The sequence below is a fragment of the Corvus hawaiiensis genome, chromosome 2, assembly GCF_020740725.1.
Source record: "Corvus hawaiiensis isolate bCorHaw1 chromosome 2, bCorHaw1.pri.cur, whole genome shotgun sequence".
Lineage (NCBI taxonomy): Eukaryota > Metazoa > Chordata > Aves > Passeriformes > Corvidae > Corvus > Corvus hawaiiensis.
The window spans coordinates 25292014-25308717 of record NC_063214.1 but is presented as its reverse complement, the minus strand read 5'-3'; the positions used below and the strand labels follow the sequence as shown (position 1 = coordinate 25308717).

The window sequence follows — 16704 nt, the reverse complement described above, 5'->3', positions numbered from 1 at the left end:
GCCAAAGCCAACTTACTTTGTAAATCCTGCTGGGCTCAAGACTTCTAGGACCTTAGCAATGGTGACACATTGAGGTACCTGCCACTGTTATGCAGAGCAAAGAAATTTTTTCCTTACAGTGCCACAACCTTCCAGAGCAAAGTGAATAAAATGGCAGATGCTGATCTGGAATGGAGCATGAAGAAATTTTGTCCAGCGTTCACTACATTTCAGAGAATACAATATCTATCACATTCCTGCAAGTTTTCTTGTAGTTTTTACTAGTCTGCTGTTTTTCCAATGACCAGCTGTGAGGCAATTCTGCAGCTTCCATATTACAATAACAGCATCCACTGGTCAGTTTACCTGGTGGAGATGAAGCCAGACCACTGTTTCCTGCTGCTTGGGCAGCAACAAAATTTCCCCTTAGATCTCAGTAAAAATTGAACCAGGTGACTGTGTTTTATCATTTACCATTTAGCATTTCCAGATACTCCCTCATGCTAAGGAAGCCCAGGTGTGGAATGCAGGAATACAGAATTTTTCTGCTGAGGAATTAAAGAGAAAAATAAAAGCCTTAGACATTAGAAACTTGCAGTGCTCCTTTTCTTCTGGAAGCCCAGGTGAGAGCGAAGGAGAAAGCAGTTCAAATACCATAATGACTTTCACAGAGAAGGAGAGAGAGCAAATGGTAAAGATGTTGACCTCTGATCTCAGAATTTCCTTTTGGGAGAGCCACTATCCCCCTCTGGTGGTATTGGCCTCTTCTGCTCACACTTTTGTTTTTTACTGTCTCTGAAGGTTCACAGTCCAAGGCTCAGGTTTTCAAACATTTTGAACTTCAGAACTCTCTGAAATGCATATGCAGGGGTTTTCTATGTGTGTGGCTATTTCCGAAAGTCAGTGATGACTCTCAGTTCTATAGGTTTTGGTGGTCACAGGTTTTTTTCAGGCTTTTGACCATTTCAGTATAAAAGAAGTTCTTCTGCCAAAAGAGGATAGAAACTCCACGTAAAACAGTCAAAGATGAGGAGTGGAGAATTTCCGACTCATATGTAACAAAAATCTAAGACAAGAGTGTTCCTGAGTTGTTTTCCTCCATTTCACACCAGTTTTATATACAGCACCTGGAGCAATGAAGAGGAAGGAGCACTGTTATCCCTCCCTGTGGGGTGGTGCAGTTCCTGCATCACCATCTTCTGTCTGAACCACCTCTGGGCTAAGTGCTGTCACTTCTAGATATGTGCAGCACAGACAATCCCACTTGCTTTGAAACACTGCCTGGGCAAATGGAACAGCTGTATAAGAAAACTGATTTATTATTACTTGTCTGGGATATTTCAGCTCCACTTCAACTTTTATGTTTAGGTCTATTCTGCAATTGCCTGTTCATTTCAACAAAACACAGCATCCCAGCCAGTTCCAGCCATTCCCTCCTGCCAAGGCCTGTGGCTTCAGAGTCTGTGCTGGAGATAATGAACTCCCCATAGGTCTTGTCCCTTTCTGTAGTGCAATCACACCTATCCAACCCATAAAACACGATGTGCTTGGAACAAGGAGTGAGTGGCAGAGTAATGCTGAACACCTGGAATCTTGTCTCAGCTCTGTCACAGACTCTGATTTTGCATTACCCGGTATTTTGAGGTCTCATTTGCACTTCTGCAAACTTAATATAATGACTGCCAATTTGAATTTGTCAGCAGTTAGCACAGCTGTACAATTTTAGGTTCACTGCCTAAAACTACAGGTACCCATGGCTGCACTGTGCAGAAACCAGTCAGGGCATGTAACACATGAAGAATGCCAAACTCCTGGGATTGTCCCATGGCTGGTCTGAGTGGATGCTGCAGCACTGTCTCACATGCCTGTGGTAGTCCTGGGACTAAGTACAACGTTCCTGGGGTTTGTAACACAAATTCTTTGCATTTTTCTTTTAAAAGCTGTCATCCCTGGAAAGAGACTTGGCCACGGTAGAAGGAAGGACACTGGCGAACATGCTCGATTTTCTGTCCAAAGAGCTGGTGAGGCTGCAAGAAGAACGGAAGATCCATGCCTTGGTCATGCTGGCTGAGAGGCAGAGACGGATGCGGGAGGCAGAGGAGAGTGGACGTCGTCAGCTGGAAGAGAGCCGGCGGGAGGAGGAAGATGAGATTTTCAGACAGGCAAGAGAGGGAGACTGGTGGGACTATGGGCAGTTTGTAGGAGCTGCCTCCTTGTGGGAAGGTCCAGATGGATGGGAGCTACTTCAGCTCTGACTGTGGTGATGGCTAGTTTTAAAACTAGGGGCTAAGCGTAGTGAAGAGAGCATGATTCCTTCCTGAGACAGTCATGCTCATTAAACTAAGGATGATCTGAATACCCCTACAGACAGAGTTGTTAGGCCTGTCATGAATGGGTGTAGGTTTCTAAATTTCTACAACAAACACCTATGGAGAACAGATGTACCTAGATCATCTTTAGGGATAATGTTTTGGCAGCACATGGTCTGCCCAGCAGAACTATTAGGTGCTTTCCCAGGAAGGATGCCTTTAAGCAAGGGTTTGGAAAGATTTTGCCTCCCCCACCCCACCCAAGTGGACTGCAAATAACAAGAGGTACAAAATTTATTTTGAAGTAATGATAATGGATAAAATAACCTTGAAATCAAGGAAAAAAATACTGAATAACCATATTCCATAACTATAGTCCTATTCCTATTTCCTAGCTCTTGACTTCATGAAGCATATTTCTCCCCGTTGAAAGGCATGAGTGGAGCCTAATTGACTAAACCAATAATTTCCAAACTTTGTGGGAGGTGGTTAATACCAACAGGGTCTGGCATCATGTTTTGTTTTTGTTTGTTTTTTTTTAAATTTTAGCTTCTCCTCTTATATTTTCTGTATTTCTGAGTGGTAAGCAGGTCAGGTCAAGATGCCATAAACTTATGCCCTTCAGATTAGCAGAAGGAAAACACCCATTTCTAGAATCACTGCTCTACAACCATTATAAGGAAACCAATAATTTTATCTTGGCTTTTGACTGGCCTGATGGAACCTTTTCCTTCAGGGTTTGCTTGAATGAAAACTGATTTATTTACTGAAGTCAATACCCAGGATTATTACTTGGCAATTGTTGCTCAGGGGACCGTGAGAACTTAGGGAGCAACTGCCATTGCATTCACAGGACTAACCTGCTGCACCAGAATTGGATCTGTGAATAGGTTTTCTTCCACCCCTCATTCTTTTCTGCACTTGTTTCTGTTCAATCAGTTCTCAGAAAGAATAACTAGAAAATAAATTTTTACAGAAAGCATCTCTGAAAACAAATCTCAGGTTGGCCTGCCTGAAGCAAAGAGTGTTGTGAAAATCTGTTGTTCATGCTTCTCTGAAAATCTTCCACTATGCTCCTGGCACAGCAATAGGCAGAGGAGCAATGTCTTGGTGTTTTGTTCTAGGTGGTGAATGTTCAGCACAGAACTATTGACACCTACTTGGAAGATATTATCCTGAGTAGCATGGAGAGGACAGCTGAAGAGCAAGCCAGGGAAGAGGTTCAGAAAAGGGCTCTAGAAATCAATGACATCGCTTACGAAATGGAAAGTCGGTAGGTTATTAAACTGCACGTGAGGGGCTGTTCACAGCAGTTTAGAACCTGACTGACCATGTGCATCTGTGGCTGTGTGCATCATCCAAGACATGGGAAGGGCAGAGCAATGCTGCTCATGGCTGCTTCATTACTGTGGCTGCTGTATGGGAACCACGCTGTTCCTACCTGCTACACACATATAAATCCATCAAAGCCTTATTTCCCTACAGCATGTGCCAGGTTCCCTTTGCAAATCACTTGTGTGATCTGTGAATCACCCTTTTTAGATTTCTCCACACCAGTGTGAGGCTGTGACTGAGCTTTAAGTGAATCTGGGAACTGCCTAAAGCAATACCCATTCATACCAATCTTTTCATTTATTTACACTACTACAGAAAATCCATTTGAAAGAGATCCTAAAAGATACAGCTATACAGCAGCCTTTCATTCTGGGGTGGCTGTTCTTTAAGGAGCTGCCAATTTCCATGGAGGTCACTCATATTGATGGCTGCCTGACAAGGCACTTTGAGTAAAGTAAGTTGTTGAGAACACCACAGTCTTGTGTTTGGCTGGGGCATCAGCAGCGAATACTTTTTAGGACCTGCCAAACCCCCAGTTCAGTTTCTATGCCCTTTTTTTGGAATGGAGCCATAAAAATCCCAATGACACAGTGACTCTCCTATGGTGCAGCAGCTGTATATTCTGTATCTAGATGAATACAAGCAGAATGTTGGAATCCTTGGGGAGAATGAAGCGTAGATAATGCATGCAGCCCCTGGGCCAACTGGGAACCCACCAAACACTGGCATGGAAAAGAGCATGGGGGCCAGCCAAGTGCAGAGTCACAAAAGGGAAGAATTTAGCAAACTCAGCAATAGGCCAAAGACTAAATTGACAAAGACACAAATCCTCAGCAATATCTGTGTGTCTAACTCAGTTTGTCATCAGAGGGAACTGAGCTTCTAAATACCTTTGAGGACAAGGAATGTAGGGTGATCCTCTTCCTGCTTTCCAATGCACTATTGAACACATTGGCAGTGCAAAGGAGAATAGTCACACTGTCACCTACTTGTAGGATAAAGAGAGACCCAGCTGACAACTACTGCCATGGCAATACACTCCCTTGAAAAGAGTGAGGATATTTACAAGGGAGACCTGTTCTTGCAGAGGTGGTCTGGAGAGAAAATTGAAATACTAACACCACTGTGCATCTGTCCTGTAGTCGAACTCGCCTACAGTCAGAAGAGATTGTAGCAGAGCTGGTTTATAATTTCCTGATCCCAGAAGCTGAGAAAAGCTCTATGAGAGAAAGAGGTAAGGAGTCCAGTAAGTTTATTTACTTTGTGAACTGGTTCACTCTCCATATTCTAGCTTCCTGAAAGGAATGATGTAGACAAGAGTTCTCTCAGTTCTCTGAAACTCCTTTTTTGCTATCTGCAGGTAGAAAGTTAAGCTCTTTCACCCTTTTTCACCACTTTCTCATGAGTTTTAGTCTTTTTAAATGGTGACCGAAATTCAGTCCTCCTGTAAGATCTGGTCTGTGCTTTTTCCAAGAAAGGCTGGATCAAATAATCCTTGAGGTCCCTTCCAACCTGGTTTTCTATGATAAATTTGGTGTATCTGCAACAATACAACTGCATGAAAAGAAGCAGCCCATTGCACATTCAAGACCAAACTGGTCTTTAAGTAGCACTGCTGTGAATTGTGTTATTATATGGCAATTCTAAAACTGTAGAAGACTTTAACAAGCAAATTACTTCAATATATGTAATATATGGAAGGAAGGTTATACACTTTCCTATGCTTTCCTCTCCTCCCCAGCTGGTTGAGAGCAAGAGGTAAAGATCGAGTTTTAAGGTTGGCTGTAGTGGAATCATGGTGTAAGGAGGTAATCTTGCAGTTGTAAAGGATGTTTCTATTTAGCAAAAATGGAATGGCATCTGTCAAAATACAGAGGGGAAGACACTGGAAATCTGTGTATTGCATTAAGTAATGTCATGAATAAATGGCTGTTCCTAACTGGGATGTTTCCACCGACCAGCACAGGTGGAAGACCGTGACTAAACCAGTCACCCACAGAAAGTGAATATGACCTAAGCAAAGCAATTGCATCACAATAGAGCTTGAAGGGGTCCTTGCCGCAGTGCACTTCTCTGCCTTGAGAACAAAGGCACTTAGTTCATTGCCTCTTTTATTGCTGTGTGAATGAAAACACAAACCCTGAGTACGCATTTTGTGGTCTCTGAATTGTGCAAACTTTCTTCTTCCTGGCTTGTGTGTTTGCCACAACAACAGTACCTGTTCTGCAGCTGGCAGTTCTGCATGAGCTTAAATCAGCTCCCTTCACTCCAGCACTGCTTCTGCCAGCCTTCCAGAGCAGGTGATGTAATGGTAGTCAGTGAAGCCTGCAGCTCAGGCACTGACACAGTGACAGGTTAGCCTGTCTCAGAAAGGAGAACAGAAAGAAGACCTGGAGATGGCTCAGGATTCTGGACATACCAAGGACATACATCAAGGGTCTAAATATGTACTGGGCTTAAATGCAACAGCAGCTAATGAACAAAGCACCTCAAAAGCACTCCCGAACAACAGAAGAAAAAAATCTTCAGAATCTGTGATAGCTACAGTGAGTTTGCCTGGAAAGCAGAGCTTTTAAAAATTAAAGTGGATGATGGTGAAATAGAGCAGTAAGCAATTAAGTAAGGGAGCTCCTTCAAATGTGATCAGGAGAAATTTGTCACAATATTCCCGTGACAGCAGAAATCAAATGTCAGGAGGAGACCTGGCATCTACTCTCTTCTGCTATTGCTGCATGGGGTGAGGGGGCTCCATTCACTTAAGGCACTTGAATTCTACCAGATGTACACTCTGATGAACACACCCTGCTGTAAACCTCCTTCACAGTGCTAGTTTCAGGGAAGCAGAATCAGTAACTATTCCATGGAAATCCAAAGGAAATAGTATCAAAGAATGGCATTAGATCTCATAAACGCATTAGTGTATTGCATTTCTGTGGTGGCTTTTAAAGCTTTCCCTATAGTGAGCCAAATTATTCATTGTGAAACTGTGTTTCAGCAACCTGGCCCATGCTTGAGCATTCACCTTCCTTGAAACTATCAGGAAGTGATCTAAGAGCAGTTATCTGGTCTGTCAGAGCAGCAAATCCATTTGCAGAACAACGATTTGAGGGCCTGCAAGTTCAGTCTTTGCCTACACTTTAGCTTCTCCTTAAACACCTCTGTTTTGCAATTACCTAGTTTGGGATTTTTTTTCTCCTCATTTTGTTGCATTTTGATGCATAAAAGCAGGGATTATCCAATATTGGGTCACCCTGAAAGACCTCTGCACCTCAATTCTGACCCCTGCCTCAGTGGAAGTAGAAGTCACTGAGCTGGTACAAAAAACCTCACTTGGAAAAGGACAGTCACTCACCAATTTCAGCACGCTGTCCTTTAGATGGAATTCACTGTGGATGGAGAAAGGGACTACAGCAATTCCAGGGGAGTATTCCCAGTATAGTTGATGCAGTTGATGCAAACACGATTGAAGCCAAAATGCCTTGGGTAGAGAAACCTCTCCTGGGAATGAGAGCTGACTGGTGAAGGTCAGCTTTTCAAAAGCAAGTGAGATCCAGTTGCATTCGTTGCTGACAAAGTGGGCCTGGGAGATGGATAAACATAAACAGGGTGGGTTGGTAACGCTGAGTGACTGAGACAGGGGCAGCAGAACTGTGTGCCAGCATGCAGGACACCAGTGCTTCAGATTCACAGTTTGAGTGCAGCACAGCCTTTAAACAGACCAAAGTAAGTCTTGGACTTCTGCAGGGAAGTGACAGGATGAGAGCCACCACTTTTTCCTGCAACGTTTCTCACACCCTCCATAAGGCATAGATTATTTCAATCCCGTGACTGAAATAAAGAAGGAAAGGGGGAACAAAGAATAGTGAAGAGCAATAAAGAGAGCTGTGGGGTGAACACTTAGGCTTGGGTAATTATTTCCCAAGAGGTGGGTTGGAAATACATACAAATGACTTTGGATGAAAGGAGGCAATCCTGCAGTAGCTGAGGGGAGGAGATAAGGTAGGCAGGTGTCTTTGTGTGTCAACAGTGGCTATGAGTCTTACTTTGAACTCAGTAAGGGTTTCTCAGTGCAGGTCAAATCCTGGCACAGGAGATGGCAGATTTCAGCTGGCATCTTCCAGAGGCTTGCTGCAATAACAGACACGGAAGGAGAAGTTATTTTAAAGCTTGATAATACATCCTGGGCAGTTGTTCCCAAAGCTGGAAAGGAAGACACTTTGGCTGTGCTTCCCACTGCAGGGGCCAGTCTTCAAAATGAAATGCAAAGTTGGTTGCTGCTATTAGGTGGCAGTAGAACGCTTTCAGCCAAAGTTAGAAGGGCATGTTTTTTTTTCCTGAGATAGACTTTTCCACAGCTGCAGGATTGCTAAAAGCTATTCCTCCCTTCTCCCCTACAGAGAACACTTTGCTGTACACTTCCAAGTAAAAGCCTTACCTCTTTTTATGCACAGTGAGGCAGTCCCAAAGAAAACACCTCTACGCTGCTCATCGGATCATCCACGGGGGCACAGAGAGGATTCTGGCTGATCTGGCTGGGACAGCCAACGCAGGTCCGAGCGGGACAGCTGCTGGACCAAGTGCAGCTGACAGCACTCACCCCGCCACAGTTGCACATGAACTTGGACAAGGATTCCACAAGGATCCCACAGAGACAGAAGATGAGTGAGGTGAGTTTCCCTTCCCCTCTGTGATTTGAGAGCATGGCGAAGGAGAGGGAAGCACATTATGTTTACTTTTTCAGGGCACCCTGAATGGAAAACCTCTCTCCCTTGGGCTGTCCCTGCTGCTGCCTGCCAGCACTGTTGTCCTGGAACCATTCTGCATACATTTTGGTGTGGCAGCTCTCTCCACTCCCTCCCCAACTTGCTTTGGACTTCATTGGCTAATTTTTCTCTTCTGATTTATTTAGAGAAGCTTGAGTGAGAAAGCAGTGTTAGCATTCCTTGTTTGTTTTCCTGGCACAGACCAATAAAAATCTGCACCTGGGCTTTTGGTGGTATTTCTTTGCATCAATAATAACCTTAAATGAAAAAAATACTCCATAAGTGGGAAATTTTGAGTGGAGACCATCCACAGACAAGCGTGTCCCACTGACTTCCTTAGTGGTGTAAGGCTGAGGGGCTTCCTGCATTAGCACTGCTATTAATAAAGCACTGGAGTTGAATAAAAACAGTCAGATTTTGCATCATCTTTTCACATCACTAGTCCTTGGACAAAGAAAAGGTGTCCTGGCCTCAGCAGAGTGGTTTCTGACAACCAGGCAGAGCGTGGCACAAATCTAGGTGATAGCAGGATGACACAGGCATGGTGGGGCTGATGTATTTTCCAGAAATGTTACTCTTCGGACTGACCTCTTCTTGCTTTTTATCACTGCAAAGAACTGTTCTGGAAAGAATCTTATTTTTGTTGGAACAGTGTTAGTCACTCTGGCTCTCCAGCTCCAGGGGCTACACAGAAAGGATGCTGGCTTTGCCGTGTGCTGGCTTTGCCGTGTGCTGGCTTTGCAGTGTTAGCAGGCACGGGGGTGAACCAGCTCCGGATGTCGGGAAGCAGCGGGTTCAGACAGGCGCAGTGCATCTGTCACAGAGCTCAAGGCTTGCTCAGCTCTCCAGCACTCACGTGTCAAAATTCCCGAGGGCTGTGGCCTTAGCACATAAAGGGACATTTACACCAAGCACCACGTTTCAGGAGGGCAGGCGCAGCCACACCACCACACCCAAAATGCTCATTCATTGATGGCTACACCTTACACAGCCGACAGCAGTATTGGCCCTCAGTGCTAACATGGTAACAGGCTGATGTCTCCCTGCTTCCATCATTTCTCCCTGTGGGTCGTCTGTTCCTTGTGCTGGGTCTGTAAAGCTCAGGTGTGGTCCGGCTAATCCCGACCATAGCACTGCTCCTACAAAACACAAACCAGCAGCTGGTCAAAAATGGTGCTCATTAATGCATTCCTGTCAAAATTCTGCAGCAGGTCTTCGTTTTGTGGATTGGGCTGGGGCAGGGTACAGGGAAAGGAATTTACAGGGAGGGGAGACAGAGGAGAAAGGAGCCTGAATACCCCTGTATTCCACTGGGCAGTAAATAAGAGCTGGAGAGAGGAAAAAGAGCTGCACCAAACCACTGCCTGTCTCCAGGTCACTAAACCAGGGGCACCAGGGGACTGCTGGGGTCAGGCAGCCTCTGTACATGCTACAATTTGTGGCAGGAGTCAGAGAGGGGTGGCAAGTTTTGGTTAGGACTCTGTGAGGATGATCCCATTAGGGACTGGGGATTTGGGGCAATTCTCATGGTATTTGTAGCTAGACCGTGAGAGGGAAGGTAGCAAATACAAAAATATAGAACAAAACACTCTCCCCAGTGTGGGAGGAGAAGCTGTGCAGGCATCAGCTCTGTAGCCTCAGGCCACCTTGATAAATTTAGCCTGGTTAAAAGGAGGGGGGGATAACATGAATCACAAGATCCAATGTAATAGGAGAGACATGGAAAACTTGATGCAGCAGAAAAGCAGTAGAAAAGGAAGACCAATCCACTGAGGCATTTGCTGTATTTCTGAAGATGGTCTGTCAAACATTCTCCATGTGGCTCATTGTACAATTTGATGTGGTTTTAAAAAGGTAAGTATTCCAACAGGTATGGGAATGGATGGAGGTTGCAGCACTTTGGTCTTCTGTAAGGATACAGCTCTGCATGATAACAAGGGGGCAGGGGACTCCAGATGCTGTGCACAGGCATGTGCACATGTGCACTATGAATGTCTTGGCTTCTATTATGATTTAAGGGACACCGTCAGGGTAAAGCCATCTTTTCCACATGACATTGCCTAGCATGTAAACTGAAGGCCACAGCAGGATTCCTGCAGGAAACTCTGCTGTAGAAACTGCTTTCCAGTGTCATGTGGGGTTCTTTTTTTCAAGCTTTGCAGAATGTACTTTGAGAAAGAAAACGAGCACAGCAAGAGGGAATTGGGATCATAAATCAACAGCATAAGAATGCACCGTTCCCTCTCCTAGCAAGAGACAGAACAACCCTGGGGAGGAGCCCGTACCCGAAACAAACACAGCAGATGCCTCCAGGGCTGCACCAATACAGTGGAAACACGGGGAAAATGCAGCTTGTCCCGCTTTTCTTTCAGCAGCTGCCCACAGGGAGGGAGCCTGGCTGTGCTGCTCTGCCGGCTCCTGTCTCCTGGCAGGTGGGGGAGACAGGCTGAGCCAAACGGGCCTCTGGGGGCACTGTGCCCTGAGAATGGTGAAAAATTGGTCTCGGCAGTAAATGAATGAATGCAAATTGTACCAGGCCTTCCCTGCTGATATGGCTCCAGTGGTGTGGGAGGAGAAAATCCTGTGGCAGCAACTATGGTTCAGCAAAAAGGACTTTGGGTCCTTCTTCACTGGACACGTGCTGTGTCTGCATTTCTGTCAGCAGAAAACCACACCAAACCCACACTCCCCATCTCTCCTGCCTCCCTTAAAAGCAACATGACCAGCACAGAAGTTGCTGCCATAGATCTGCATGTGGTGCTGTTAAAAGAGTTCCACTTTCTGAGCTGTTGTCTCTGCTCCTGGTCTTGCAAGTGCACAGGATTTGCCTGATACTTCACTGGGCTCAATTCAGCCCTCACACAATTTTTTTTTAGGAGAGTGGGATTAACCCTGCAAATACGGTTCTCATACGTCCAAGGCTTTTAACAAGGCCCAATTGCACTGTTGCTGACTATCTCCTCAAGGTCCTGTCTCTGCTTTCACCAAAGTCCTGTTCATTCAACTTTTCCTGTGTTTTTATGATTGGTGCATCAGTGTCTTGCTGGCATCCACCAGCCTCCTCACCTCCAGAGTCAGACCTGGGCTTGGATGGGGAGCTGTTGTTTTGTGTGCCTGCCTTCCACCCCACCAGAGGGGCAGGAATTGGTTTGAACATCTGCCAAAACTGCCAGCTCCCTGAGACAGAATGTGTACACCTGGATTAGTAAATTCAATTTTCCTGGGACCACCCTGGACCAAGGCTCCCACCTCTCCTCCCAGCCACTGCCTGGCGCAGAACTGGCAAGGAAAGCATCGCGACAGACACTCCATGAGACAGAAAACCCCAGCCGGCCGAGGGGAAGGGTGTGAAAGGCTGAAACCCGTGGAGCAGGGCAGCTCTGGCTCTCTACTCTGATCATACCATTCATTCCCTCTCATTTCTCCTTTTCTCCCACATGCTGCATCAACCCCACACAGCTTTTCCTCCACTTCTGGCTGGATTCAAGGCCACTTCTCTTGGCCTCCTCCCATGTGCCACATCCCAATCCCTCATGTAGCATTCAGAAGGGATGTCCTATTCCCATTTCCTTCCTGCAGGGCTTCTTACCTGTATCCACATGTGCTGCCTGGCTCAGCACACCATCCCCAACAGACCTGAGAGCTGTGGCTGCTCCTGCCAACACTCAGTGTTGCAGCTGCCCACTGCTCTACAGCAGCTTGGAGCCACTGCACAGCCCAGCCAGATGAGATTTATCCCATCCAGTTCCCCCATGGCTGCCTGCACCCCTGGCCCATCCTGGAGCTCCTCAGTCAGTGCTGGGAATGTTGGTCCTTGTCCCCAAGGAGCGGCCAGGAGTGTGCAGTGCCCCTGTGGTGCCGATTGCAGTGAGATGAAGGTTGGTAGAGACTTAAAAGTTGCATTTGCTGCTCTCTCCCTGGGTTGCTGCAGGACTGATGCTAAGAATCTCTTTTGTTTGTTACTGAGCCAGTAATAGCCTCTTGCAAATACTGTGTTGGTTCCTTACCTGTTGAATTGAAGCCTCTCTGCCTGCCAACATAATTTTTCTGCCTCCAGCCAAATGCAAACCATTTTTCCATTGCTGTGTGGGCCCCAAATCTGTTGTCTCCAGCAGAAACAGCTTCCATTGACCAACCTGTTCCTAGGCCTGGTGCTATGAAACAAAAATCTTAAAAGAGGTGTAACTGAGATGGTCCAAAGAGTCCCCAAGTGGTCAGTCCCTTTTCCCAAGGCTGCTAACATATGGCAGTATTCCAAACAACATCAATGATTCTCCTTGAGTAAAAATGCTCTCAAACAACCTGGGTTTTTCCAGTAAGCACCATCTTCCTCCTGAGCTCTCTGGCCTGGCAAAGGATTTGGTTACAGGAATGAGCTGCAGAAGGGAGCAGGAAGAGGAGGGCACGGCTGCTGTTATGCCAGAGGAAACAATCATAGAATTGTCTAGGTTGGAGAGGACCTCTAAAGTCACCAGGTGCAACCATTAACCCAGCACTGCCAAGTCCACCACTAGACCATGTCTTTAAGTGCCACATGTTTTAAATTCCAGGCATGGTGGGTGACTCCACCACTTCCCTGGGCAGCCTGTTCCAGGGCTTGACAACCCTTTCCACTAAGAATTCTTTTCCTAATATCCAGTGTAAACCATTCTTAGTGCAACTTGAAGCCATTTCCTCTTGTCCTCTCGCTTGTTACCTGGAAGAAGAGACCAATCCCCCCCGTGGCTGCAGCCTGCTTCTGGGGAGTTGTGGAGGGTTTTAACAGGGATCTGGTGAGAGGGGGATGAGTGCCCTTTGCTTCCTCTCAAGCTCCCGTGCTGCTCCCACCACACACCTGACCCTGCCTTGCTCCCTGCAGCCCCCGTCTCCCTCTGACAGGATCTGACACACGTTCCTCTGTCAGCAGCAGTGGTCTGGCCCCTGTGACTGCTTAGCACTTGGAGGTGAGGTAAAGCATAGAGAGGTCAAGCAGGCAGTGACAATGAACAGTCCTGTTCTAACTCCTTACACCAGTTTTTAGAAACTTTGCTTAGGGAAAAAAAAAATACCTACCAAAAAGCCCAAACCCCTCAATCTCTCTGTTTATCAGGCCATTTCATTCTCAGTCCCCTGGGCCTGCCACTGTACACAGGGCCTGTGGCTCCTCTCCTGAGACGGGTGCTTGTGCTGTGCCAGGCAGCTCTGCCTGGGGATGAGGGTTTGTTTGCCCACGGCCACATTTTGTCACTCTGCAGCAAGCGAGGGGGCTCTGCAGACAGCCCTGGGCCTGGGCAGGCTGCCGCACCGCAGCTCTCCGGGCAGAGCACCCCAGTCACAAATGCCCCGCTGCAGCCACTCACAAGCTTCCACAAGGGAAGAGGCTGTTCATTCCCTACTTGCCCTGGAGGACCCAGCCTTACCTCTGGGGTTTGTGAGCAGAGAGGGGTGGTGCAGAGAGCAGGGAATTCCTGGAAGAGAAGCCTTTAACTCCACTGACTGCATGGGAGATGTACCTAACTGCATGCAGACTCGGGGCAATAGGATACACCAAGAAAATATCTGTGCCAGGGCATCAGGAATTAGCTGGGTGTGCAGCAAGATCCAGGACTGTATTCCTGCATTGACCAAAGGAAGGTGTTTGTTGCCAAGTCCAGCTCTCCCTTACAGCCCTGAGCACTCACCTGCACTGTCTCCTGAGGTGAGCTCCAGCAGGAGCTTGTTTGGGGGTCTGGTCTCTGCTCCAAAGCCTCGCATTGTACAACACTCACACCCAGACAGAGCCTGGCGTTCCTGCCGTGCCCCGTGGGGCATTGACAGCTACACACCTTGCTTGGATTTGGCAGCAGCTGGGTCTGACCCTGCAGCCGCTGTGCACAGCTGGTTTAGCAAAGCCAGTCCTTTGCCAGGAACACCACCCTCCAGGACTAGCAAGGGATGACAGGACAAGGGCCCAGCCAAGCCCTTCCTGGAGCCTAGGGAGGGAAGCGAGGTTCCAGGCTGGCTGATGAGGTTGTGTACCATCTGCTGGGCTTGCTGTCTCCAAGCAACTGGACGTGGTGCCTCAGACACAAACTGCAGTGCTCCTCTCTCTCCCCTCCGCAGTTTGCGGCTCGCTTGCTTCCTCCTCCTTTGTGGCTCTTGTTCTTCTCCCACACAGAGTCACCTGGACCTCCTCACCAGCAGCCTGAAAGCTGCCACCTTCCAGATAACAAATGGTGCCAGTAGCCTTGACACTAATTCCAACGCAGATGGCTGGCAGCTCGCTCAATAAAGACAAAGCCCATCAGCAGAGCAGACTCTTGTACTGCATTCAGCTTGGGGCTGCTTCACGCTCGGATTAGCATTTTAAATCATTCCAAGGCGTTGGTGACCGACAGCTAAGTGGATTCGACCCTGGCTTGCAGATGGGTCTCAAAAAGTATTTTCTCACAGGGTGACAGAATGATGTTCCCTGGAAGGTTGTGCAGGGACTGGCTCTTGGTGCTAAGGTGTTTCATTACATCTTTAAAAAGGTTGATTGGAATATAAACACTATATGAAACTGTAACAGTCCCATTGGCAATGCTTGCAGGAGTTACCACAGGAGGCAGGGCTGGATACACTGGACAGCTGCAGCCTCCGTGCAGAAGGGCAAATGCAATCCTCAGGTAAGGAGACAGGCACCAGCTGCAAAATGTTCTCCAGTGCCTTCATTGGCACTGGGGAGAGCACTGCAGGGGACCTCTGTCTGCTTTTGGTACTCACAGCTTACGGAGGGTGTTTAAAACAACTGTAGATGAGATATAATTGGAAACATTACAAAGATGTGAAGGAGCTGAAGATCCCCTTCCAGTCAGCTTAGCAAGAAATTTTAAGGTGCTTGAGTCCCGTTCATTTGGCTCTGACCTTCAGAAGAGAGACCTGAGACTGGAGCTGAGAGTCCCTGTGAAAAGACAGCACATAAAGAGAGCCTGCAGCTTGCATTCCAGGTGAGGGAAGTTCAGAAGAGACAGGAAGCCCCAGTGCATGTCCATCCAGAGAAGTACCCAAGGATGACTGACCACCACCCCAAATCAGCGGGGATTGTGATGAACTCCCCACTAGAAGGAAGCTTTAAATAGATAAACTCACCTAGAGAGGTGCTGTAGTTCCGGCAGCGATGCGTTTGCAGGTGTAACCCGCCACCCTGGATGCCAGGGCCGGACTGGCCGAGCAGAGCAGCCCCAGACTCAGCACGAGTTGGACGCATCCCGAATCCTGGTGGCCCTGTGGGATCAAGGTAAGGGAAGAGACAGCAGCCTCTGCTCACCGTGTTGCTTCTGGGGCAGCCAGGCTGTGGGTGGCCACCCGGCCCTGTCACCCCGCTGCCCCAGAGCAGCAGGGCCTGCACAAATCAAGCCCTGAGCCCAGTCAGGGAGCCGGGGCAGGCAGCACCTGCTCCGAGGGGCACAGCTTCAGCACCCAGGAGGGGCCAGAACACCTCCCACACACACATCTGGCAATCAGGAGAGGATCAAGGGGATCCTGGCTCACCACTTACGGTGTGGACCCATCAAGGGCCCCTTCCCACCCTGCTCCCACTTGTCCTGGAGGGGCTCCAGCCCGGAGCCCAGCAGAGGTTTCACGGGAACAACCGCGGCTCATGGCACACAAACAAAGCAAGAGGAGTCTCTTTGCAATATAAATTTGTTTTTATTGAAGCAGCAGTCACATGACCTCGCATCTAGCCTTTAGGATAGCGACAGAATGGATTCGGCCAGGTCAGCCAGCCCAAAAAAGGATTTTTATTTTTTTTTTCTTTTTTCTTTTTGCGCTAATAGACATGTCATGTTTAATACATACATTATCCAGTACCGGAAACCCAACTCAGAGATAGCTACGTGCTGATTTGCTGGAGGAACGGTCCACTGGACGTGGTCTCGACAAACTTTACAGATCACCACCAAATAACATTACTAATGGGATCCAATGATTTAAAAAAAAACAACCCAAACAACCATGAGTGCAGGATTCAAAGCCAGCAGTTTACACAGGTCCTTAAGTTTGTATCTATAGGTGGACGGTAAAGGAAGATTGGTTGGTTTCAATTTGAAATATTTATGTCCCAGGGTTCCTCTCTCCATCAAATCAAACGGTATCATAGACAAGCTGGCATCTCTTGGAAAATAGCATGGAATAACACAGCTCATTTAAGAAAACATGCTCATTTCTTGAGGTTTTTCTTTACTATTACAAAGATTCACGTCCACCTATTCTTGCAGAGTGGAAAGAGGTATGAGGGTGAGGAACAAGGGTCAGAGAAGGGAGAGAGGAGGAGGGAAGAATGGGGCAATTTTTTGAAATAAAGACCACACACTTGG

The 16704-nt window shown here is 47.3% G+C and overlaps 1 protein-coding gene across 3 annotated transcripts in view; it reads left to right on the top strand.

Moving 5' to 3' along the window:
• CFAP91 (cilia and flagella associated protein 91) overlaps positions 1 to 8609 on the top strand; it is a 31136-nt gene extending 22527 nt beyond the window's left edge. For 2 of the 3 annotated variants that reach the window (XM_048293905.1, XM_048293903.1), the window contains 5 exons: positions 1920 to 2141; positions 3413 to 3561; positions 4766 to 4857; positions 8075 to 8290; positions 8365 to 8609. In XM_048293905.1, coding sequence (XP_048149862.1) covers positions 1920 to 2141; positions 3413 to 3561; positions 4766 to 4857; positions 8075 to 8289 — 678 coding nt within the window. In that variant the 3' untranslated portion in view covers position 8290; positions 8365 to 8609. The remainder of the gene's footprint in view (positions 1 to 1919; positions 2142 to 3412; positions 3562 to 4765; positions 4858 to 8074; positions 8291 to 8364) is intronic. The other variant, XM_048293904.1, reaches the window with a different exon arrangement.
• The last annotated feature ends 8095 nt before the right edge of the window (positions 8610 to 16704 follow it).